Here is a 24,993-nt window from a genome sequence, read left to right as displayed (position 1 = left end):
ATTAGATGGCACCACCAACTCGATGAACATGATTTTGAGCAAACTCCAGGAGGTGGTGATGGACAGGGAAGCCTGGTGGGCTGCAGTCCACGGGGTCGCAGAGTCGGACATGATTGAGCAGCTGAACAACAACACATGATTGTTTATTCAAACATATGTTATTAAAGTTAATGTGCATGTTACTTTTTTTAAAGTGTTTCATCCATCTAGGGCAATACGTATAGCTCTGACATTCTAATAGTTGGATTACGTTCCGAAGCATTGACTGTCCCATGATCCAATTACCGTCAGGAGCGGGGGTCATGTTTCTACAAACTAATTTTTTGACCATTGGAGTGGCTTCAGTGGAAGCAGCTTCAGAAGCTCCAAGTTGCCGCAAAACAGCATCGCGTGCACGGGCCGGGTCTGGCGAGGCATTGGGAAAACAGGACAAGCAGGGGAAAGGCACTAGCTTGAGATGCTGAAGTTGGCGGACTTTTGCGGAAGGCGCCAGTGAGAGAGGCGGGGGCAGAAGAGGGCTGGGCCGGGCTCCGCGTCACCTCCCACCTCCGGCCACGGGAGGGCGCGCTCGGGCTAACACCGCGACTTCCGCCGGCGCCCCGCCCACCGGGCTCGCCCCGTGCTCCGATTGGCTGTGCGGCGGGAGCGCGCCGAGTCAGGGGGCGGGCCAGCGCCGGCTACAAAGCGAAGAAGGTCACGGCGGGAGGAGGCGCGCGCCGCCGCTCCGAGTCCTACCCGCGGCCCTGGGCCCTGCCGCCGCCGCCGCCGCCGCCCGCCACCGCCCACCGCTCGCGCCGGGAACCATGGAGGGAGTGAACGCGCTGCTGGCCCGCTGCCCCACTGCCGGCCTGGCCGGCGGCCTGGGGGTCACGGCGTGCGCCGCCGCTGGCGTGCTGCTCTACCGAATCGCGCGGAGGTGAGTGCGCGCGGCCCACGCGGCCGGCGAGTATCGCGCCCCCGCCCTCCGCCCGCGGCCGCCCCCACCCGCGCGGGTTCCCGGGCCGCCCGGCGTCGTCTTGTCAGTCAGCCGTGAGGCTGCGGCGTGGCGGTGGGGCCCGGCCCGCGAGCCCCCGCGCGGAGACCGGTCATGCACGCCCCGCCCCCGGAAAGAAAACCGGGCTGGGGCTCCTCTGTCGGGAAGCGGCGGAGAAGCGGGTTGGGGGAGCCCAGGAATGTGGGGCGCGTGGAGGGTACGAACTTCCTCCCCCGCGAAGACCCGTGCAGACCGAGCCGCAGGATCTGCAGGGCTCCGAAGCCCTGCGGGAGAGTCGAGCGGGGGTCGGGCCGCGCTCTCTTCCGCCCGGAGCCCTGATCCCTCGTCCTCAGGAGCACGTTGGGATGGGTTGAGTACTAGCCGGCGGTTCCTGGGGCGGCAAACGCTGCCTCAGACGTTATTGTAATCTCACATAAGCCCATTTCAGTCATTACCGTGCTCTGTCTAGAGAAGCGGAGGGACAAAAGAGCTGCAAAAATTGTTATCAATTAGACGAGTCAGGATGTGAACTGAAGCATCCCGACCGTGGAGCCTGCGTCCCTAACCCCTGGACTCTGCATCCTCCAAGAGCAGAAAAGCCTGACGTACTTTAGGGGTGTTTAAATACTGCGCTGGGCTCCTGCCGCGTGGGTTCAGTGGCGGCCCCCTGCCCTGGCCCAGGTTCACAGACCTTTCTGACCCCTCTGCAGAGCTGGCCTGTCATGGGCTTCCGTGGTCAGGGATAAAAGCTTTCTGGGCGTCTTATTTCAGGAAGACCTCAGGGGCATCTCCACTGTCTCCCCACTTGATCCACCTTCGCAGGGGACAGGAAAAAAGGTGGGGTTGTGAGAACATTCTGGAGACGGGGTGGGTGGGTTTGTAGCTTCAGCAGCAGATGTTGGAAGCTCAGCTCTTAGGTGGGAGAAGCGAAGGAACTTGCCCACGGCCAGTCAGCAGCAGGCGGGGTAGCTGGGACTTGAACCTGGAGGGCTTGTCTGTTCTTCCTTAGCCACCACCGGGTACCGCTTCTTACCCGAGGGGAAAAGACGTGAGAGCGACTGAGTCACAGTCTTCCCCGGGGAGGAAGGGGTGGGAGGGACATCAGCTGTGTCTGCAGGATGAGCCAGAATGGCAGGCTGCGGAGGGGGTGGCCTCGTGGGACCCCTGACAGCCCACACATTTCAACATGTCCTGGCTTCTGCCCGGTTTTTGGAGGCTGGAGGGGCTCGCAGGACCAGCTGGTTCACCCCAGTCATTTTATACACGAAGGTACTGAGGTGCGGAGGTGCCCGCCACTTGCTCAGATTCCCAGAGCAATGGTCACAGCAGAGGTGTGTCCAGAGCCCGTTTGCCTCCCAGGAAATGGAATGAAGAATGTCAGTCCAGAGATCACAGCCTGGGCCAGGCACTGCCGCCAGGCTTTGTGGCCTCCACCCATATTGTGTGGCTGGATTTGCGCTGGATATGCCCACTGTGCCTCCGTCTTGTGCTGCAGCTGTTCCTGGTTGGGGGGGGGGGGGGGCTGTCTCCCCTCCTGGGCTGCCAGCCACAGCCTTCCCTCTCCCGGAGGCAAGAGCCTGAGACCTGGGTGCAGTGTCCTGCGAGGTGCTCTGAGGGGAGCCACGAGGGTACCAGTGGTACCCCCGAGTCGTGGTGTGGTACTGGGATGCATCGGCCAAGAGGACAGCCCTTTGCCAGGAGGCTCTGAGATTCTCCTTGAGTGCTGGCTTTTGTCTGGGGTCATAAATTGGCCACTGTCACGGTTCAGAAGCAAGACCAGCCCCCAGACTGAGCCCTTCTCCCTCCGGGAGGAGATCGGTGATAGTGAGGAAAAGCTTTGGCCATAGTGTGGGTTTTAAATGACCCTGGAGAGGGCATGTGAGGAGAGTTGTTTTTGGAAATGGACTTGGCCGGGTGGGTGTTTGCAGGCTCAGCAGAGAGGGACAGGGCTGGAGGACTGGCCTTGGAGCAGGGGCAGGAGCTGGCTTCTCTGAAGGGTTGTGGTCCCCAGAGCCTCGGGCAGGGCCAGCCTGGCTTCCTGCCAATGGAGTCCTCTTGACTGGACTGCCTGTGACCTGAGGGGTAGTGCGTGCTGCTGGTGGCCCCATTCAGCAGATGAGAAAATGGAGGCCGGGGAGATCGGGCTTCCTGCCTGACCACAACCCTTCAGCTCCTAACCAAGCCTCGTGCCCTGGGTCCTCACTGAGCACCTTGGCTGCCGCTCTGCACCCAGGAGGCCAAGTGGAAGCCCAGATTATACTTCGCCAGGCTTGCTTGCCCTGGACCCGGGCAGTCTTGGTGGCTTCCTGTGCCTACTTCACCCAGACTCCTGCCCCTGGACTCTGCTGCTGGGCATCGTGTCCGTCTTCTGCCGGCACAGCCTGTTCACGGCCGCTGGAGCCCCCAGGCACGGTTATTGGATTGTCCACCGTCTGGTGTTTGCAGACGAGAGGGCGCAGCCTCCTGGGTAAAGGAGTAGAGTCTCGGCCACGCTCCTGCACACCTCTCACCACGCTCTCCTGCAGCCATGCAGTCTGGCTCCCTGCACACACACTGGGTGGTCCCCGCCCCCTTGCCTGGCAGTCCTAGCCGTTTGAAGGCCATCTGCCTGTTGGCCCTGCTGGCCGGCAGGCCCGTCCTTGAGCGTGACGGCTGACGCTCTGCCCATTGGCCCTCTGCTGTGGCATCTGTCGCAGCTGCCGTGTGCAGTCGTCGTTCTGTCCTTGCGTCCAGGTCAGGAGTGGGGAGCCTTGTGCATCTCTGCCCCCTTGCCAGCCCAGCCAGCGCCTCTCCAGCCGGGCAGTGCTGAGGAGTCAGGGCCATCCACCGAGAGCAGACCCAGGCCTTCTGTCTGGTGTTGGCTGGACCGCTGTGGACCGAAGTGTGCTTTGCCTAGAGGCTGGAGTGGGCGGCCCGGAGGCCGGTTGGTGCTGGTGCCTCTGCCCTGCAGGAGGCCCTTGGATTCTCGCAGGTGGATTGCACAATACTCAGGGCACAGAGTAGCAAACAGGGCAGTGCGTGGGGTCCCTCAGGGACCCCTCACCTGGGAGGCTGTCTTCTTTGGCGCCCTGCGGAGGCTGACCTCTTAGGCCCTGAGGAAACCAGCCTGACTGTCAGAGACAATCTTCCAGACCCGCTGGACCAGCACATGGGTCACAGGCTGTGTGCCTGGTCCCCCTTGGGGGACTTTCGCAGAGCCTGGTATGGTGGAGACTGCTTGACACATCGACCTCCCCCAGACTCTGAGCCCACACAGTGTCTCCTCCGTGTCACACGGCGCTGGGCTTACAGCTGATGCCCACCCCCTGGCGGGGGCCAGGGCCAAGGGACATGGAGCTGCAGCCCTCAGAGTGGTGGGCTGGACCTGACCCCCTGCCCCCACCTGACCTGTTAGGATGTGGCGGAATGTCAGGGCCCGAGCTTTTCTATGACTAAGCATGCACGTTTGGGGCTCACGAGGTGATACCATTATTAGGGCTTGTGTTCATCTTCTTCCCGTTGTGTGTTTGGGGCTGTGGAGGGATGGTTCCAGAGCACACAGCTGCTCGCTGGTTCCTCCCATGGGGCCCATCCTGCCCTTGGCTGCCTCAGGCCTCCCCTGACCCCAGCAGAGCCCAGGAGCTCAGCACGCAGGCAACAGGAACTGGGCGAGCACCTTCCAGAGCCTCCAAGCCAACCACCTAGCCTCTGGGGCGTGGTCTTCTACCGGAGGCAGCCTGGCCTAAGTCGCTCCTGCCTGTGTCACAGGGTCACTCTCTCTTGGACCCTCTGATCTTGTTCACCACAAGGGGTTTGGCCAGAGCTTCGCTGGGGGATAGAGCTGGTTGGCTCGGGGGAGAAGTGGATCAAGGGATTAGGAGGGGCACAGGGTGGGGGCATTAGCCTGAGCAGGAGCAGGATGGGGCTGAACTGGCTCCTGCGTCAAGCCCGGTAGAGATGGGTGCAGGCCCACAGGCCAGGGTCACCCAGCCGCTGTGGGGACTGTGAGCTGCAAGGTCGGCCATCAAGTGTAGCCCGCAGGTGTGAGTCACATGCACCCACGTGTCTGGCATGTGAAGCTCCGGGCAGGCGGGAGCATCACTGGTCCTTGGAGAGCTGACATCCCCACCTGGTATCACTGGTCCGTCTGCCACTCACAGGCCTGAGCGTGCCTTCAGGGCGCTCCCCAGAGGAGCCATGGGGGATGGCACCCACCAGGTGGAACCATCTGGCCAGGGTGACCGGCAGCTGCTCTGTCTGTGAGAGAAGACCCTCACCCCCACAACCCTGGGCAGGGATTACCAAGCCAGAACTGCTGGCTCAGCATGTGCGTGCTAAGTTGCCTCAGTCGTGTCTGACTCTTTGCAGTCCTAGGGCCTGTAGCCCACCAGGCTCCTCTGTCCGTGGGATTTTCCAGGCAAGAATACTGGAGTGGGTTGCCATGCCCTCCTCCAGGGATCTTCCCGACCCAGGGATGGAACCCCGTCTCTTACGTCTCCTACGTTGGCAGGCAGGTTCTTTATCACTAGCGCCACCTGGGCTGGCCCAGGCCTAATCCTCCCTCCCCTCCTGGCCACCCGTTTCCAGTCCGGGCTCACTTCCCCAGCTACGAAGCTGGTGACTGAGGGTGAAAACGATGACTTCCTGGGCGGGAGGAGCTTCGTGCCTGGCCCCCAAGCTCAAAGCCTCAGTTCCTGATCACCCACCACGGGTGCCCGCCACTGGTCGTCTTTATTCGCTTCCTATCTGTCTTTATTCGTGGGCTGCTGGCTCTTGCACTGGCTTCTCTCCAGTGGCAGGCATGGTATGGTGGGCATCTGGGCTGGAGGGGGCAGAGGGGCCCATCGTGAGGACAGCAGGACCCGGGGGACCAGGGGGGAGAGGTGTTTGGACATTGCCTCTTTGGACACGCCTACCCGCGGTGCACTATTACAGAGAAGCCTGTAAAGCAGTTACAAATTAACAGAGAGAAAGCCAAGTGCTTAATTGCCCAAGTGCGGCTTCCCGGCAGAGAGGGTTCCCACACCGCTAGGCGCCTCCTTCCACTGCTCTTGGCCTGAAGGCCAGTGAGGCTGTCAGAATGCCTCTGCTGACCACCTGCCCAGCCCAGTACTTCCATCAGTCCTCTCACCTGATGGCTCAGCACCCTTTTTGGAGCAGAGATTGTCGCTATCCCCATCGGCCAGATAAAAAAATGACTTTCCCTGAAGGCCACACCGTGACCACGGGGCCAGGCTGCCCAGCACTGCTGTTTCTGAGCCTTGCCCTCCAGCTCGATGATGCTGGGGCAAGCCAGGGTGCCTGCTGTTGACCCTGGGACCCTTCCCTGCAGGGTCTGGTTCCATATCCTCTATCTGGACTTGCTCCTCCCCTCGCCTGCCCTCCCCATGTAAACTGCTGTTTATTGGGCAGTTAGCCGGGCTCTGGAAGCACTTCGCACACTTGTCCTGTCCGCAGATGACAGGTAATACGACTGAGGCTCAGAGAACTCTTGTGACCTGCCTAGGGTCCATGGACAGACAAGGCCGTGAGGCAGCTCAGTGTCAGAAGCAGGAGCTCTCTTCCCAGGGGGCCAGGCCGCCCGACAACCCCAGAGTCAGGGGAGTGACAGAGCCAGCGCCCTGCGTTACAAAGCATCTTTACGTGTCTTGTGTTTTTGGGCCCTGGTAATGTGCGAATGCCGAGGCTGGGAGAGGAGGGGTTGGTAGAGCCGGGAGTCTGACTCCCAGAAGCTTGGGGCCGTGCCATCCTCTGGACAGCAGAGGTGTCCATGTGTGGTATGACTGCCCATCCCAGCAGAGGCCCAGGCGGCAACCCCACAGCGGAGTGGACTCTGGGGGCAAGCAAGGGGACAGGAGTGGCAAGGCCAGGACCCCAGGCTCGAGCTGCAGCCACCTGTTGTAGATTTCTGGGACTGGAGGGGTTTGCCTGGCAGTTGCCATGTCCTTACCTCCCCCAGCTCCACCCCCGACACTCCCCTGCCGAACAGCCAGGGAGGTGGGTGGAGGGGGCTCAAGCACAGATCCCTCAGTGTCTGGGCCGGGATTATCCTGCATACCCACTTGTCACACGCGTGTGGCCAGCGAGGGCCACTGTGACCCGCCTGTCAGCTGTCTGCAGTCCCCACCCTTGGTCTCCATGGCCCTGGCTCTCCTGGGGCTTCTGTGAGCACCGAGGCCCCATCCATCTGGAAATTCCCCAGGGAGCACCGTTTCCGCAGCCTGGGAATGGGCCCAGGTCTGTGGGCCTTGCAAGGAGGGAAGGAGGGCGGTCCTGGAGCCAGGTCCCTGTCGGCCCATAGCCTGGCTGGCCCCAGGTTCCTGGTGTGTCTCCAGCTGACCCCAGGGTCAAGGAGGCTTGGCCTGGTTGGCTGAGGAGAAGCCTAAGTCCGTGGACAGGTTCATGGCATCCCCCGCTCCTTCCTCCACCTGCCTGCACCTCCAGCCCCGGGGTCCCCGCCCTGCTTGCCGCCCACCCTCCCTGGTCTCTTGCCCTCCCACAGACTCCACTCTGTCCTCGTCCGCAGGATGAAGCCAACACACACCGTCGTCAACTGCTGGTTCTGCAACCAGGACACAGTGGTGCCCTACGGGAACCGTAACTGCTGGGACTGCCCCCACTGCGAGCAGTACAACGGCTTCCAGGAGGTGTGCCCCCCGCCCGCCCCCGCCACCATCCAGGGCCTCCTCTGAGGACCAGCGCACAGGCTCAGGGAGCCAGGGTGGCTTGGGCAGAGTCACGGCACTGACACGGGCGGGTTTATGTTCAGACCCAGATCTTTTTGGACTCTCGTCTCGCCTGAGTTGGGGTTCCCCATGAAGTTCCTTTGGAAGAAGAGCTTCTGTGTTGCATGCAGAGAGGGAGTGTTAGCGACCCACCTTGGGGGAGTGTCTGCATGTGGGGCCTCCGTCCGGCGCCCAGCCTGAGTGGGGGCGGGAGGCTCCTGCCCGTGGGGAGGGCTCCCCCTGACTCAGGTCCTCCTCCCTCAGAATGGTGACTACAACAAGCCGATCCCCGCACAGTACCTGGAGCACCTCAACCACGTGGTGAGCGGCTCGCCAGGCCCGCGTGCCCCCGCCCAGCCCCCGCAGTGGGTCAGCAGCCAGGTGCTGCTCTGCCGGCGGTGCAGCCACCACCAGACCACCAAGATCAAGCAGCTGGCCGCCTTCTCGCCGCGCGACGAGGTGAGTGGGCAGTTGGGGGGTGCTGGAGGCGATAGAGCCGCTGAGGGGAGCCCTCTGGAGGGGCGCCCCCTCCTCACCCGGAACCCTGTGCTGGCCCACGTTCTGGGTGTGTGATCTCATCCATTTCGGCCACGCGCTTCTCACACCTCCTGTCTCGTGGTCACTGCTGTGGGGGCCCCAGGCCTGGGAGCACCTGCCAGTCCAGAGGGATTTGTCCCTGGGCAAGGGGAGGCAGGGTCCTTGGGCTCCAACTTGGGGCCCTGTTGGATCCAGGGCCCCCTGTCCATGTTCCTCTGAGTCCGTCTTGCCCACTGCCTGGCAGGCAGTTTGCTCTGGAGTGGGCGAGGCTCCTGGCTCGTGGAGGGTGGGGGGAGCCGGGTGCTGCCCAGAGGCTGGATGTCAGACCTTTGCCTCCTGGATCCACTGCTGTGGGGGCCAGCAGCCCTGTTGTCTAGCCCATCTCTCCTCGCCCACTCTGGGGGTTCTGTGACCTCAAGAGAAAATGCTTGCTGAAGCTCAGAGACCCTGACTTTCCCCAAGGCCCAGTATGGGAGGGAGGTGGGGAGGGAGGAAAATAGAGGTGAGCTGGGGCTGGGCAGGGAAAGCTGGGAAGACTGCCAAGAGGAGGGCAGGCACGTGTGACAGGGCAGCCAGGGAAGGTGTCTGGCGCCTTCGTTCCTAGCAAGAGACCAAACCAGGATGCTCCTGCCCCTTCAGACTGAAATGTCTGGCTCCCCTGCAAACAGGCAGGGGTGTGCTGCATCTCTTGGGGAAGGAAGGGTGGGCCTCGCATTTCCTGGGCTGTTCCTGAAGTGCAGAGGCCCTTCAGTTCCTGCCGAGGCCCTGACCTGGCCAGGGGCTTTTTCATGTTTCCTGGACCCCTGGGCTTCAGTGGGCAGGCAGGCCCACCTCCAGGTGGCCCGTCTGTTCAAGCCCAGGTGGTGTCCGGATTCCAGGAGCAGGGCCTGAGCAAGGGCCACATGCCAGGCTCTGGCCTCGAGGTGTGCCCTTGGCAGCCACAGAACTGGCTGGAACATCCCCTGTGGGCCCTGCTGTGTCCCGGGCTGTGGGCAGCCCCTCTTCCCTGGCCTTTGGTCCTGTCGAGCCCCCGAGGAAGCAGGTGCAGAACAGGGAGGACTTGCACATGGTCACCCCCGGGACCCTGAGCCTGTGTCCTCTCTGCAGGGCAGGTACGACGAGGAGGTCGAGGTGTACCGGCACCACCTGGAGCAGATGTACAAGCTGTGCCGGCCGTGCCAGGCGGCCGTGGAGCACTACATCAAGCACCAGAACCGCCAGCTGCGCGCCCTGCTGCTCAGCCACCAGTTCCGACGCCGGGAGGCCGACCAGACCTACACGCAGGTGCGAGGGGTGTCCCAGCCCCGAGTCTGTGCGGGAGACCCCTTCCCAGAGGGCCGGCCGGTGACTGGGAGCACCTCTTCAGAGCCAGGCCCTTCCCCGGGGGCAGCACCTTCATGTGGGGCCACCTCCCGACCTGTGCCCCAGCCCGGCGTGGAGCGGGGTGGGGGGGGTCCCAAGGAGAACGTGTGTCATTTGTGTGCATGGCCAGGGTTTCTGGGCTGCCTTCCAGAGCCTGGGTACCTCCCAGCACCTCTGGGGTTCCTCCAGCGCCTTCATAGTGGGTGCTCTCCTAGGTACCCTGGAAATCAGGCTCAGGGAGGTTGAGTTGTTTGCAGAGGGCCTAGCGTGCAGCGTTCCCTGGGGTTTGAACCTTGGACTGGCTGGCTAAAACCATCATTAGTTTTTGTCGCTGTGCTCAGATGCTGGTGTGTCCTGGCATAAAAAAATGTAATATAGGAGCAGGTGGTTAGTAAAAACCATCCTCCCCAAAGAAATTCTGCCCCCACCCCCAGCCCCCAGAGGTGCCTAGCTGGCGCTGACCCTTGCTTTCCTTCTTTCTGCTGTCTTTCAGACCGAACAACTTACTATTTTTTCGTTTTTTTAACTTTCTGTTTTATGTTGGAGTATAGCTGATTACAACATTGTGATAGTTTCAGAGGGACAGCAATGGGCCTAAGTTAAGGAAGTTTATAACAGGTATTTTGTAACTTTGACTAGAATTGTGTGTATATTCATTACAATTCTAGTTAAAATCATACAGTAGGAATTTATTAACAGTAACTTGAAAATGATTGGAAGGTGTGTTTGAAAGAAGAGGTCACCATCCGATCAGAAGGATTACTGTAGAGAACGTGGCAGCACCGTAGCTCGCAATGGAGTGAAGGCCCAGAAACGAGACAGGTTAATGGGACCCAGGGAAGAACCAGAAATGAAGCCAGGAGTGCGTGAGAATTTAGGGCACCTCTGACCACTGGGAGCTGGTGGTTCTTCCGCGAGTGCTGGGGGCCCCTGGCCAGACCCCCGTGCACAGAGTGGGCACCCGGAGGGCTGTCGGTGGCTCTGGCCCTCTCGCTGACCTGCCTCTCCCTCCCTCAGAGCTTCTGCGCATCTGCGGTGAAGTCCCCAGCGCAGGTCATCGTGCTCCGGGCCCTCGCCTTCCTGGCCTGTGCCTTCCTGCTGACCACCGCGCTCTACGGCACCAGCAACCCCTTTGTCCCGGGAGCCCCGCTTCCCCCAGCCATGCCACCTGGCAGCAATGGCTCGGCCCCACCAGACAACGGAACAGCTGCCGGGGCCGAGGGCTGGCGGCAGCTGCTGGGGCTGCTGCCCGAGCACGCGGCCGAGAAGCTGCGCGAGGCCTGGGCCTTCGGGCAGAGCCACCAGATGGGCGTCGTGGCGCTGGGCCTGCTCACCTGCCTGCTGGCCATGCTGCTGGCCGGCCGCATCCGGTGCGTGAGGGGCAGGACGCAGTGGGGGGAAGCTCAGCGGAGTCAGGGGCCCTGGGGGCCGCACTGCGTCCTCTCCCCACCCCAGGCTCCTCACCTCAGTCGGGCAACAGTGACCTAGCTCGCAGGATCTAGTGCTTCCCTGTGCAGGTGCAGACCCCATACCGAACGGCGTCCCCTCCTCTCCCCACAGCTCTCAGGGAGGTTTCCTTGCCCCATTATACAGACTAGAAGACCGAGGCTCAGAGAAACACTGACTCAGAGCCACAGGGTGAGGGGGTGTTGGAAGTGGCTTTCAGAGCCCCGCGCTTGGCCCGGGCCCTTGATCCTCTCCTTTGAGCAGGGCCGGGGTGAATGGAGGAGGCAGGAAGCCTGGGGGAGCGGGAGGGGCTCACCCCCTCGCTGGGCCCTCACTCCCCCTCTCCCCACAGGCTCCGGAGGATTGACGCCTTCTCCAGCGGCCTGTGGGCCCTGCTGCTGGGGCTGCACCTGGCCGAGCAGCACCTGCAGGCCGCCTCGCCCCACTGGCTGGACACGCTCAAGCTCAGCACCACGTCCCTGTGCTGCCTGGTGGGCTTCACGGCAGCTGTGGCCACAAGGAAGGCAACGGGCCCGCGGAGGTTCCGGCCCCGAAGGTCAGAGACACAGCAGTGACTGCGGGGGGAGGACAGATGGACCCGCAGGCCCCGGGCTTGGCCCGCAGCCCGGACAGGGAACCTCTGTCTTTGCTTCTTTCTTACCTGCCTCACTCCCACCCCACTCCCACCCCACCCCCACCTTAGGGTCCTGGCCCAGCCCCTCCACCTCTCCTAGGAGTCAGGCCCCCCCCCATTCCTTTCTGGCTCCACCAAGCCACCCCCACCCAGCGCCCCCAAGTGCTCTCTAGCTGGTCACCACTCCCGCCACCTTTCTGGCCAAAGACCCCACCACCACTGCTCTGAGACTGGAACAGGGCAGCACCCGTACCGCCTGCCTCTGCCCCGTGGCTTCCGCTGGCAGCCAGGCACCCCACACTGGCCACGGCCCCTTCCCTGGCTCTGACACCATCAGGAGAGGGGTACAGGCCTGCTCTTTGCTTCTTCTCTCACCTTGCCCGTCTCTCAGCCCATAATGGGCTGGCGACGGTGGCTGCAGGCTGGGCCCTCGCCGCATGGCCTGACCACTCGGGCTGCTTGGTGTGGGCAGGTGCTGCTGAGTCAGGGCCACGCAGGGCCCCCTACCTCGTCCCACCCTCGTTTCTCGGGTCTGTCCTTTTGGTCCTACCTGTGGTCCAGTCAGCCCCCAGGAGCTCATGAAACCAGGAGGAGGCAGGGCTGACCCCCTGGGTTCCCTGCTCCAAGAGCCCGTTATCCCTCAGCCTCCTTCCCCACGGGTGGAGAATGCAGTTCTTAGACCCAGACTGGCCTTGACCATGAGTTTGTGGGGCGAGGCCCACATGGAGGTGGAGGGTAGAAAATCGTGCTTTGCCCGTGGTCAGCAGATTTCTCCTAGCAGCCAGGCGGTGGTGGGAGATCGCCCAGGAGGGTGGGGGGAGGGGTCTACATGCTCTTTACTTCCCTATCTTTTGGGCACCGCTGTGAGCCAGACAGCGTAACTGGGGTGCACACACTCTGCCCACTCTCCTGGGAAGCCCCTGGCTCTGCCCTGGAAAGGCATGAACCCTTATAGCCCAGCCCTCTACTCACTCCCTGCAGGGCTGGGGTTCAGGCTTCCCAGGCCGAAGTGGCTCTGATTGGCAGGTAGCGGGGCCCTGCCACCCTCCCTCCATGCCAGGATGTCCCCAGTGTCCTCCCAAAACCCCGCCTCCATTATGATGCCCAGAAAAAGTTCCAACTGCCCGAAGTTAGCGCCGGGTAAGGGGCCTAAGGGACACGCAGGCCCATGACACCAGGTCCTTGTCCCTTGTCCCTCTTTGGCTTGTCACCACTCTCCTCCTGGCCTCTGGAGCCCCTTGGGGAGGCTCTTGCTTCCCGCCTCCCCGTGGGGCAGCTGAAGAGTTCACAGGGCCTCGGCCTCACTCTCCCTGGGCCAGGCCCTGCCACCCCCGCCTGTGTGCCATCTGTACAATGAGAGCTGGACCCTTCCAGGGCCCTGGGGTGCTGGCGTGGGTGTCATGCTCTGGAGGCTGTTCTCAGCCTGGGGGCTGCCTCCCAGGGCCATGGCAGGGGGCAGAGCAAGACTGCGCACCCCTGTAGGGCCTCCTATCCTACTCTCATCAGGGTGAGCGTGAACCCCGCTCCAGGTATGGACCCGGGGAACTGCACAGGCCAGTCACGTGTGTGAGGGTGATGCTCAGGAAAGGGCCGTCATCTCGCTGAGCCTACGGGGTGGGTGAAGAGTGCCCAGCTCAGGCCCAAGCCCCACCATCCTTCCGTTCTCGGGGTCCTGAGAAGCCACCCCACCCACCTGCCTGTGTGTCGGGTGGCGCTGCACCCTGATACATGTGCGGAGAGCTGGGTGAGTCAGGAGCTGGGCCCAGCTTGCTCTGGGTGGAGGGTGAGGTGGAAGAGCACCGACGAGGTGGAGGAGTGGGGTGGCCGACCTGTCCCTCGCTTCTGTGAACCAGCCTCCCGAGCGGGGCGGTGGGAGCCAGGCGGGGAACCCGTGTCTGTTGGCTGTGTGTCCCCTGGTCTCTGGAATCCCCTGTTCTCAAGGAAACTGGCAGCACGGTGCTAATTACTGCTTTTTTTGGCTTTGAGTAGAAGCAGGACATCTGTGTGTACGCGTGTATTTAAGTTAAATTATTTATAATAACCGTAACCAGCTCTCATGCTGGCCAGGAGCCTGCTGAGCAGACGTCTCTCCTGCCCTCTAGCGGGCGGGGGCGGAAAGACACCCTCGTGTCACAAGATGGACCTCATCGAAGGAAGGCTTCCTGGCATTTTTAGAGTTTGTGTGATTTTTAAAACCACGCATCTGTCCCTTCAAATTCCATTACGTGGAGCATATTTCAGTACCTTCCAACATTACTGGCGACAGCTGAGGAAGTGCGGGCGTCACTGGGACCATGGCTTATTCCCTGGGAGTGTGTTGGCCCACTCTCCGCTCCACTGGGGACCACGACCAGACCCTCCAGAATGGGGGGTCAGGGTGTGGAACCATCTTCTCCCCCAACCCCAGGCCAAGTAGGCTGCCCTATAATGCTTGCCTAGGAGCCCCTGGGAGAGGCCGGCATCCCCTCTGCCTGCGACTGTCGCCGAGTGTCCCGTCCTTTCTGTTGTGTAGACGTGGATGACTGTCTAGTGACCCTGTAATTGCTGTAACCACAATTCCCGGCCTTAGCTGTAGTGTTTTGATGCTGTATTTTCAATAAATGCCTCCGGGGCCCTGCTTTGACCGGTGGGCGTCAGGCACCACGTCTATTCTGTTTTTTCTTTCTCATTCCTTCAGAGGCTTCTTTGCCAGGGGCGGGGGCTTCAAGGGACGGGAGTGCCCACCAGAGTCAAGCTTGGGAGCTGGCGACATGGGCACCGAGCAGCTCAGGGCCCACCATCCTTGGGTGGCGCGTTTATTTCCTTGTCTCCGTAAGCTGCTCCTTAAATGTCGTCCTCTCTGTCCTCCGGCTCCCGGCCTGGGCCGGGATCGGGTTGGAGAACAAAAGACCCCCCTCAGTGTCAGACAGGGTGCAGTGCAGCCAGCCGCCCAACCCTTCCCCAGAGCCCCTCCATCACGGCGGGCACACAGGCTTGGGTTCTGAGGCCAGGTGCCTCTCTGAGATGGGGTTTGAGGGTGCAGGTGGTCTGTGGGGCGGGGCGGGGGAGTTGTTAAGAGGAAGCGTCGGTCTGTGTGCAGCGCTCAGGAGCCTGGCGGAGGTGGGGCTCCTTTGACAGAGGCTCCCGGGACTGTCTTCTGTGGAGCCAGGACAAAGGCTCATGCCTGACACTTCACACAATCTGCTAGTTGAGTGATGCCATCACGTGTCCCGACAAGAGGGTCAGACTAAAGAACCGCCCCTCCTCCCCCCCGCAGCCCCCCAGGGCCACCTTGATTACCTGCATCAGAGATTGGGAAAGCACCCGTGCCAGCTGGGCAGCCCCAGGTGTGAGCAGGATCTGGGAGGAAGGAGGTGGCCAGACCCAGCCAGCCACCTCTAAGACCCACGGCCCGACTGGGCTTGAGCTTGCCAATTACTTGAGGTATACTTCGGCCAGCTCCTGGCCTGGCCCAGCCCATGGGTTGCCCAGTAGGGTAGCACAGGAAGCCCAGTACAGGCAGACATGCTGCTGCCCCTTGGAAAGGCCCAGGTGTGTGTGTGTGTGTGCGTGTGTATGTGTGTGTGTGCGGCGGCGTCCCCCTCTCCCCCCCCAACTCCCTACTGTGGCCCACACACCCTGCCCTCAGGCTGCTGCTGCACACAACAACCAGGGGTCCTGGGGTGGGTGCAGGGAACGGGGCTTCATGTGAGACTGGAGCAAGTTAGCCAAGGGTCCCAGCGCACCCACACTGCCCCCACCTCCGGCCACTCCCCACGGTCGTCGCTGTCCTGCTGCATGGTATCACAATTCTAAAATGACAGCACCAACCTGTGTCTTGTGTTTAGAGTCAGAGCCTTCCCCAGGCATTTTGGGGGAAAGGAGGTAGGGGTCACCCTAGGCAGAATGGGTCCTTGGGTGGAATGTAGGCATGTCCAGCCCGGTGCCCAGAGTCCTCTATAGATTTGCTTGATAGGTCCCACAGCATTGATTTGCCCATGTCCCCCAAACACTGGGCCCACCTTTGGTTCCAAAGTCCAGGTGGCCTCCTGGCACTTAGAAAGGCAATTAAAAGGTCACGTGATTCTCCAGGCAGGCATCAGCTGACCCACCTTCATAGAAATTATTTTATGTGAGGGGAAGGGGTGAAAACCAGGGAGATGGGTAGACTGAAGCTTGGCCAGCGGGACCCCGGGTGTGCAGCTGGGGTGGGCGCCTTAGCCAGCCCCCAGCTCTGCTGCAGGGCCTGAGCCAACCTGCCCGTCCGTCGGCACATTGTCCATGGGCTCAGTTGTCCCTTGGGACCGAGGTAAGGCTGGACCTCTGCAGCTCCGTCCAGACGGCGGACTAATCCCTTATTAACTGCCTCTGCCCCCTCCCCCTCTGTAATCAGTTGCCTTAATCAGAAGCATGGTTGACATTCTGGCTTGGGGCCACTGGGTCCTGTGGTGTGATCTGTACCGCGCTCAAGTTAAAGAGACACTGTCACCTTCCATCTGCGGACAGCCTCGCGATCGCTCACGGCTCTTTCTAAGTTGGAGTCTGGCTGGCATGCTGCCAGAGCCTCTTCCTGGAGATCCCCAAGCCTGGCTGCCTCCCCCCCTGCTCTGCCAGGGGCTTTAGCAGAGTGTCCAGTGTCTGAGACTAGAGAGCAGCAGCAGGGGGATTCCCGGGTCAGGCCCGGGGGAGCAGGGGCTCCCCGAGCTCGGCCACTGCGAGGAGGCTCTGGGCACCAAGCAGGAAGTGGCCCAGTTGAGCGCCCGTAGAGGACTGGGCGTTTCTGCTTCGAGGTGAAGGGTTGGCGTGAGGTTGGTGAGGGCGACAGTGTCACTTTAATACCAAGATTCGTAGTAGACCTAGTTTGCTGTGAGGCTGAGGGGGATCGGAGGGGGCATGCAGGGAGGGGTGGGTCACGCCAGCACCTCCCAGCCACCCGCTCCTAATGGCGTGAATGTGGTTGGACCGCTTTTCTGCTGCAACTAACACACGCCTCCTCTGGGACCCCGACTCGGGCCCCGCCTTGCACCGTGGGGGAGGGGAGGGGAGGGGGCCCACCGAGGTGGAGGCCCTGCTTCAGAGCCCCCCCGGGGCTGACCTGCTCCTCTCTCCCATGCCCCCCCCACCTCCCCGGGCTCTCTCAATAGGTGCTTCCCAGGAGACTCCGCCGGCCTCTTCCCCACCAGCCCCAGCCTGGCCGTCCCCTGCCCAAGCCTGAGCATCACGGGCCCCTCGCCATCTTTGTTCGTCCCCGCCCCGCCCGGCTTCCTGCCCATCGCCAACCAGCAGCTGTTCCGGTCCCCCCGCCGGGCTTCGCCCTCCTCGCTGCCCGGCCGTCTCAGCCGGGCCCTCTCTCTGGGAACCATCCCCTCTCTGACACGAGCAGGTAAGTGGCACTGAAAGGCCCTGGCGGACGTGCGGGGCTCGGGGCACCTCCCTGAGCTCAGGGTGGGCGTGGTGGTCCTGTTGTAGAGTTGGCAGAACTGGGTTCAAACCCTGGTGTGTCTACTCAGTAACTGCCTGAGCCAAGGGGCTTAGCCATTCTGAGCCTCAGTTTCCCACAAAAACAAATGAACGCACCCTGGGTGAGGGTTGAACCAGGTGACGGATTTAAAGCCTTGGATGTCACAGTTACTGTTGTTATTGCTGCTGTTTGTGATCGTGTGTGTGTGTGTGTGTGTGTGTGTGCGTGCTCTGTCATGTCTGATTCTTTTGTGACCCCGTAGACTGTATCCCGCCAGACCCCTCTGTCCATGGAATTTTTCAGGCAGGAACACTGTACTGGGTAGCCACTTCCTCCTCCTGGGGATCTTCCCCATCCAGAAATAGAACCCAGGGTCTCCTACGTCTCCTGCAATTTTCAGGCAAATTCTTTACCACTGAGCCACCTGGGAAGCCCCTGAGACCCTGGGGGCTGGAAAATTTGCCCCCAGTCTTTGTGGTGCAGGGCCCAGGGCTTTGGTTCAAGCCTGTCGTGTTCATGGAGCCCTGGTGGGACCAGCATCTGGTCCCCGCCACAGGAAATTTTGTCTCATCCATCCCCTTCCCCAGCAGGATCTTTCCAGGGGCCCTGCCGCGTCTTCTTCAATGACCCTCCTCACTTGGGGAGGCTGCCTGGTGCCCACAGGGTTTGCTTTATCCCCTGGGGGATGACCTGGGGGGCAGGGCGGTGCCGCAGGATCCGGTCTCCAGGAACGCGGGCAGCATCTTGGTTAAGCTGGGCTTTCTGACATGCAGTGTCTCTCTGAAGCCCCTCAGCAGTTCCCCCATGTGGGGGCTCCCCCCACCCAGTCCGACATCCCCTGGGCCTGTTCTCCCCATAACTTGCCCAGCAGCTGCGGCCACCAAGACCTGGGGTTTGAGCCCGGGCGTCTTCTTGCCCTGTGTGCAGTCCTGCATCCTCCTAGGTCGTGGGTGGGTCACACTGCAGGAGGGACGGCTCGCTGGACACAGCGTGCGCCGAGCAGTGGGTAGTGTTTGAGGCCTGCAGGGTGCGGTTGACGGGGGTCAGACTGAGCCCTGAGTAGGACCGAGATTGGACTCCAGGCATTTCCGTGTCACCTGACGTGAGCCACGTTGCTGGGAGAAGGGCCTCGTCTGGTAATGGTTATTCAGCAGAGTCCCCTGAGCAGATGAGTCACAGCTCAGGCCCTGCTCAGACCTGGGGCTGGTGGACGGGGCCCTTGGGGCCCTCTCTGAACAGCCCCTGGAGCTGGGGCAGAGAGGAGCGAAGTGGACAGGAAGGCCCTGGACTCAGGAACCTGGGGACCCGGGAGCTGGGCCCATCCGCAGAAGGTTGTTCTCTGTGGAGCCTCCAGGGTCAGGGCAGGGACCCAAGCTCTGGAGCCTCTGCCGGACAGCATGGGTATGGCCCCTGCCTGCTGTGTCCACAGGCAGTCTCCTTGTTGCCCTGGTAGGCCTGAGGTGAGGGCTCAGGGGGCCCCCTGCCCCAAGGGCCCAGGGCGGTTCTGTGGGACACAGGTTGGTCTCAGAATGACGTGTGAGGGCTGGGACCCAGTCGCCATCCCTGGGGCCGGCCCTTGGCTCAGGTGTCAGGAGGCCCTGGCGGTCCAGGATCCGTCTTCCCGAGCTCTGTCTGCCTCTGCAGCTCCTGCTGCAGGCCTTGCCCCGGCTCCCAGCATGCCCAGCGGGAAGGCCCCTCCCCTGGACCTGCCAACAGGTTAGCGGAGGAGGCGGGACTCAAGATGGCTGGAGAAAAGAAGGGCACAGGGTGGGCACCAGGCCTGGCCTCCCGTGTGGCCTGCATGGGTTCCAGTTTCCTTATCTGCGAAGCGGGTGACGCAGAGCAGCCATGCCTCGGGGAGGGGTTGGAGACAGGCCGTCTCCCCAGGGACCTATGTTGCCTCTCTGTCTCCAGACTCAGGGTACCTGTTTAGCGGGAGCCGTCCTCCATCTCAGGTGTCCCGACCCGGGGAGGTCTCAGTTTCAGGTAAGAGGGACCAGGCGCCAAGGGGAGTGATGGGAAGCCAGCTCAGGCAGACAGCAAGTGAGCTGGGGTTTCCAGAGCGTGTGCAGGGCGGGACAGCAGACAGGCCCCTGGAGGGGATTCTGTTCAAATCCCAGCCCACGGCTGCTACCCGCTGTGCAGCCCTGGGCAAGTGCCTGACACCTCTGTGCCTCATTTTTCTCTTCTGTGAAATGGGCCCCAGAGTTTCTAGGACTAGCCATGGTGCCGTCGTCCTTACAGTGGTGACAGATGGAGGTGGCACTTGGAAATGAGCAGGGCCCAGGTTAACTGACCCCAGGTCTCCAGGGTTTCTTTCTCCCCAGGCCTTATTCTCAGCTGAGGGAGGTAGCAGAGACTTTGGACAGAAATTGGAGAGGGGCAGAGGGGGCATTGCTGAGGCTCCGCGATCCTCTTCCCCTCCCTGGGTGCCTCCTCCCACAATTCCCAGCAGGGCCCCCTGTGCCCAGCAGTCTAGGCCCAGCCTTGCCTTTCTCCCTCTGTCAGTAGACGAGAAAGCAACAGATCAGAATAGGCGCTCCTGTAAGCAGAGTGAGCACTCACAATGTTGTCGTCTCTGCCTTCCTCCCGCCTCCAGATTACTTCTCTCTGCTGTCGGGCAGCTGCCCCTCCTCCCCGGTCCCTTCCCCGGCGCCCTCCGTGGCAGGCTCGGTGGCCTCCAGCGCCGGCTCCCTGCGCCACCGCCGGCCCCTCATCAGCCCAGCCCGGCTCAACCTGAAGGGGCAGAAGCTGCTGCTGTTCCCGTCGCCCCCTGGGGACACCCCCCACACCCCCAGCAGCTCCGACGAACACTCGCCCCACAACGGCAGCCTCTACACCATCGAGTCGCCCCCTGCCCCACAGAGGCAGCTGGCGCGGGACACGAAGCACACGGCGGGTACGGCCCTCTGACCTGCCCCGGAGGTGGGAGAGCCCGCGGCCGTGGGAGGCCTCCAGTCAGCGTGCATCGGTGGGGACACCATCAGGAGGCCGCTCGGGGCCTGTGCTGGCTCTCACCTGACTGTGGCCGCTCTCCCAAGTCCAGACACCCCCCACCCCCCCCAGCCTTGCTTCTGGTGATCTCGAACCCTTCAGGACCTTGCCCCTAGTTGGCTGCTTTTATTTCCTTCTTTTGCAATTGACTTGGAGGATCCTCTGTTCCGTGCATCGGGCTGCAGATGATTTTTATTTTTTTCAAATGCTGTTTTTCTACAAAGCGTTCTAGAACGTTTTAACTTAGGCCTCAACATTTAACATCTAGACGTTTCCCATGAATCTGTGGACTTCCTGTGTCTCTCATGACATCAGAAGATCTGGCCATGCTGGGTCGGACAGGTAGAAGGGCAGGCTGAGGTCCCTCGCCCCAGCCTCTGCCCCTCCGCAACCCTGCTTGTGGCATCGTCTTCCACACCTAGTGGCGTTTGAGTTTGCGGCTCCTGACCCAAAGCCAGCTCCCTTCCGGGCAGCTATGCAGACAGGACCTGAGTGAGGAGCTGGCCACCCACTGTCCAGGGCAGGCCAAGCGAGTTGGGACCAGCAAGGCTGGATGGCCAGAGGCCACATTCATGGACCATCCTGGGCTTGGAGGTGGAGCTGCCCACGTCTATCCCTGGGGTGCGCCCTGAGCTCCCACTGAAACGCCCCTTCTCCCTGCAGACACGAAGTCAGTGCCGGAAGGGGGCAGCAGCTGTAGCAGCCGCTCCATCAAGAAAGAGGATGACTCGTCCCAGTCCTCCTGTGTGGTGGACACCACCACCCGAGGGTGTGCCGAGGAGCCCACCAGCTGGCGAGGTCTGTGCCCCGTGTGATGTGCGGGAAGAGGGCAGGGCCATGGGTCTGCAGCCACTGTCCCCTCCTGTCTGTCAGAGAACAGCCCCTCACGGGCCCTCGGGTGGCAGAGGGTGGTTTGATGCCCCCCGCACCTGCTGGGGCCCCTGTGGCTCAGCAGACAGCATCCCACGCCCGGGTTACGAGGGGTCTGCACCTGTGCTGTCACAGGGGCCTCTGGCCTCAGGTGGCTGCTTAAGTCTAACAGTTACGGTGTAATCAGAATAAGAATCTGGCTGCCCAGCTGTACCAGCCACATAGCAGGTGTCCCAAGGCCACGTGTGGCCCGCGGCTGCTCAGGTGGACAGCGGGTACAGAACACTGTCACCGTTCCATAAACTTCCCCAGGAGGGTGTTGGCCTGGGCACAGGCGGCCAGTGCAGAGGCTGCAGGCCGCACTGGGCAGCAGTTTGCCTGGGTTCAAATCCAGGCTTCTCAGCTTGTGGGCTGGGGGTGGGCTGTGAGACTGAATCGGGGTTCTGGGTAAAGCCCAGCGGTCAGGTCCTGACACTCCCCCGGGGCATGTGGAAGCCGTGTGTATTGAGCAAGGATTTTCCTGAACAATCATTTTGGGCTGACTGGTAATGGGGGCCACCCCCAGATCAGGTATGTGTGGGACGTGACCCAGCAGCATCAACTTGGGGTGGGGGGCCCAGTCAGCCGCTTACTTCCTTGAGGCCCAGACAGGGGCCTCCTCCTGTCTCGGCTGTAAAGCTGGTGTCCCCCTGGCAAGGTACAGGTGTCACTGCCCTAGCCAGGTACCTGCCTGGTGGGCCAGGAGCAGGAAGGGAAGCACCTTCAAGGAGTCAGGACTTGGGAATTCCCCAGCAGTCCAGAGGTTAGGACTCTGCGCTCTCACTACCAAGGGCCAGGTTCCCGGTCAGGGAAGATCCCACAAGCTGCAGGGTGAAAAAAAAAAGTCAGGACTTCGAATGACAGCAGGTTCCTGGGGTCTTTTCAGATAGGATGGCTCCTGGGGGGCGGGGTCTCAGCCCAGGGGAGCCCACCCCCCTGGGGGCGGGGCCTCAACCCCACAGTGCTCAGCTCACTGGTTTCTCGATTTTTCTCTTGGAAGGTCGTTTTGGCCCCTCCGTGATCCGGGGCCTCCTGGCCGTGAGCTTGACCGCTAACGCCCTCTTCACCTCGGCCTACCTGTACCAGAGCCTGCGCTGACCCGCGGTCCGCAGCCTCCCGGCACCCGGAGGGTCTCAGAGGGTGCGCCCAGGTGCATGCCGCTTCCACCACTGCCGGCCTTGGTCCCCCAGAGGGCCCGCCGCCTCCGCCCTCTTCTCCAGGGCCCTTGACATCGCCTCCGGAGGGAGTCCTGTTCCTGACGCCTTCTCCACACCTAACAGACTGCACGGCTGGGCGTGGTCTCGGGGCGCAGTCCTGCCCGCTCTCCTCCTCGGCTGGCATCAGATGTGCGTTTGGTGCTGACACTCTGATCCCCAAGCCAGAGATCGTGGAGGGGCTGTGTGACTCTGGGGTCCCCTCCCTACCGCCCAGCCCTGCCTGGCAGGAATGCCACTACTACTGTGAGGGGAGCAGGAGCTGGGCTGCCCCCCGACCTCGCGTCCCCGGGCTGTGATCACCTCTTTGTACTGTACCCCCTGACCCGGTCAAATGCCCCCTGGACACCCCCATGAGGACCGGCACCATCCGCCCTTGTCCTGCACCATGCTGTGGGTTAGGCCTGCCCTCTGGCTCTCCCAGGTGGGCAGTGAGTTTCCTGCCCAGGCCTCCTCAGAGTTCCTGGGTCTCCGGGGCCCCGCTGGACTAGTGTAAGCACCCCCACAAGCTCCCTTCTCCCTGCTGCACCCCCATTTTATTACCTCTGGTGATCTTCCCAGGCAGCAGCCCGGCCACCCTGAGAACACTACCCAGGGCCACCCCGTCTCCAGGCCCCTCCCTCATGCACGGCTCGGGGGCTTTGCTGGGCCCCTCTGCCCGCAGGTCTCTGAGGACCCTGGAGCCCTGCCCCCATCCTGCCGTGAGTTCGGCTCCTCTAGGCGTCCTGCGGTCGCAGTGGGCTCAGTGTGACCTCTGTTTCCAGGCCACCGTGGCCGGCCTGCTTCCTACCCCGAACCCCTCAGTCCTGCCACTGCCCTTCCAACTGATATTGCGGGTTTGTCCCCCACGCAGCCCCCCACCCTGGGCTGGAGTCCCATCCTGCCCCCAAAAGTCGGGCACAGGGACCCTCACGGGGCCGTGAGGAGTGAGAAGACTGCCTGTGGGAGTCAGGATCCCCACGCCGCTGCCCCAGGCTCTGGGCGCAGGTGTGGGGCGGCGTGCATGCATGCACACTCCCACGTGTCACTGCACGTTTGTGCCACTCGGTGAACTCTGAGTCTCCTTGGGGGAGGGTCGTGAGGGCAGGGGAAGGGTCTTCACTCTGTCATTCAGGGATAAAGTTTAATTTTATTTTTCTACACATTTTTGCCAGGTCAGGCATTCTGCTCCTAAGCAGGATGCCCCCAATTCTCCCTGCCAGGGAGGTTTAGTTTTTTTAAGCTTCGGGTGCTTTTTTAGTAATTTTTTTTTGGTTTTTTTTTTTTACCATGTGGGGAAGGAGATTGTTCTGACTTCCCCCACTCCTGAGAGCTACTGTTTCCTGCCCTGCCCCCCACCCCGGAACACGGGGAATTGGGGGGCCAGGGGCCACGCCAGGTCCCTGACTCCAACTGCCAGAGATGGTTCCAACTCGGAGGTGATGCCTCTTGGCCCCCATCTATACAGTGGGCATGTGTGTCGAGTTTTTTAATTTTACTTTTTGCCTAACCAAGCCAAACTCCATTCCCAAATGCCCTTCTTCTTTGGCTCTGAGGAAGCCCCAACTGAGTGCCCAGCCCCCTTCTGTCGCCCCGGCCAGCCAGGCCCCTCCTGCCCAGGGCCTGTGATCCCAGTGCCCCCCAGGGGCAGGGCAGAGGCTGAGCCAGGAGGGGTCTGACTTATGTTTTCTTTCAGATAAACACGCAACCTTATTTTTCTTTACAAAAGCAGAAAAGGAAACCAAAAAAGATACCAACCTTTGAACTACACCTCAATCTGTCCTGTCTTCATTTGCTTTACTCAGGCGCCAGACAGGGTTGTGTGTATGTGTTGGGGGAGTGTGGGTGGAGGCATATTCACTCTTGATCAGAGCCCAGGTTGAGCGGCCCAGGGCTTCTGGTGTTGAGCGGTGGGTACCAGTGGCTTTGTTCCCAGAAGGGCTGAGGGATTTGAACAGGACATCAGCAGAGACATACTTGACCAACAAAGGTCCATCTAGTCAAAGCTGTGGTCTTTCCAGTAGTCATGTATGAATGTGAGAGTTGGACCATAAATAAGGCTAAGCACCAAAGAATTGATGCTTTTGAACTGTAGTTTGAAAGAGAAGACTCTCGAGACTCCCTTGGACTACAAGAAGATCAAACCAGTCAATCCTAAAGGAAATCAGCCCTGAACATTCACTGGAAGGACTGAAGCTGAAGCTCCAATACTTTGGCAATCTGATGCAAAGAGCTGACTCTCTGGAAAAGACCCTGATGCTGGAAAAGATTGAGGGCAGATGTCTGGGGGAGGAGAAGTAGACAGAGGATGAGATGGCTGGATGGACAATGGACATGAGTGAGCAAACTCTGAGAGATGGTAAAGGACAGGGAAGTGTGGCGTGCTGCAGTCCATGGGGTCACAAAGTGTCGGACACAACTGAGCGACTGAACAACAATCAGCAGGAAGGAGAACTGGAACAGAGATAGGAGGTCCTGGGTAAGCAGCTAGAGCAGGGGCTCAGCTGGCTCTTCACCGCTCCCAGGCAGTGGCCCCTGACCTGGCCCTGGATCACCCACATGGCTGAGACCTTGTTTTCCCCCGAGCCCACTTGGAATGGCCCAGCCATCCTCCCAGCAAGTGGACTTGGCACCAGCCTCCCCAGGTGCACCAGTGGACCCCCAGCCCACACGCCGGCCCCAGTGGGCCCTGATGTAGCCCTGGGAGATGCCCCAGTGAGCTCGGAGCCTGGGTGGGAACCCCAGGGGCTGGCCTCCTGAGTGTCCCAGCACAGGTTCTGGCACCCCCAGGCTGCCCAGTG

At 61.6% G+C, this 24,993-nt stretch overlaps 1 protein-coding gene across 2 annotated transcripts; it reads left to right on the top strand.

The window, feature by feature from the left end:
- The first annotated feature begins 663 nt into the window (after positions 1-663).
- TMEM201 (transmembrane protein 201) lies at positions 664-23,962 on the top strand. Of its 2 annotated transcripts, XM_043923599.1 has the most exons (11): positions 664-916; positions 7,479-7,599; positions 7,942-8,136; positions 9,322-9,498; positions 10,594-10,946; positions 11,375-11,578; positions 16,780-17,018; positions 19,011-19,082; positions 19,696-19,995; positions 20,754-20,888; positions 22,000-23,962. In XM_043923599.1, exons 1-11 carry the CDS (start codon positions 804-806, stop codon positions 22,095-22,097), a joined length of 2,007 nt encoding a protein of 668 aa, XP_043779534.1. In that variant the 5' UTR covers positions 664-803; the 3' UTR covers positions 22,098-23,962. The 2 variants fall into 2 exon arrangements, with proteins under 2 accessions (XP_043779534.1, XP_043779535.1); XM_043923600.1 differs by lacking the exon at positions 19,011-19,082.
- The last annotated feature ends 1,031 nt before the right edge of the window (positions 23,963-24,993 follow it).

This window comes from Cervus elaphus, chromosome 14 (assembly GCF_910594005.1).
Source record: "Cervus elaphus chromosome 14, mCerEla1.1, whole genome shotgun sequence".
NCBI classification, from domain to species: Eukaryota; Metazoa; Chordata; class Mammalia; order Artiodactyla; family Cervidae; genus Cervus; species Cervus elaphus.
The sequence above is the reverse complement of the archived record's forward strand: the minus strand, read 5'-3'. Positions and strand labels throughout refer to the sequence as shown.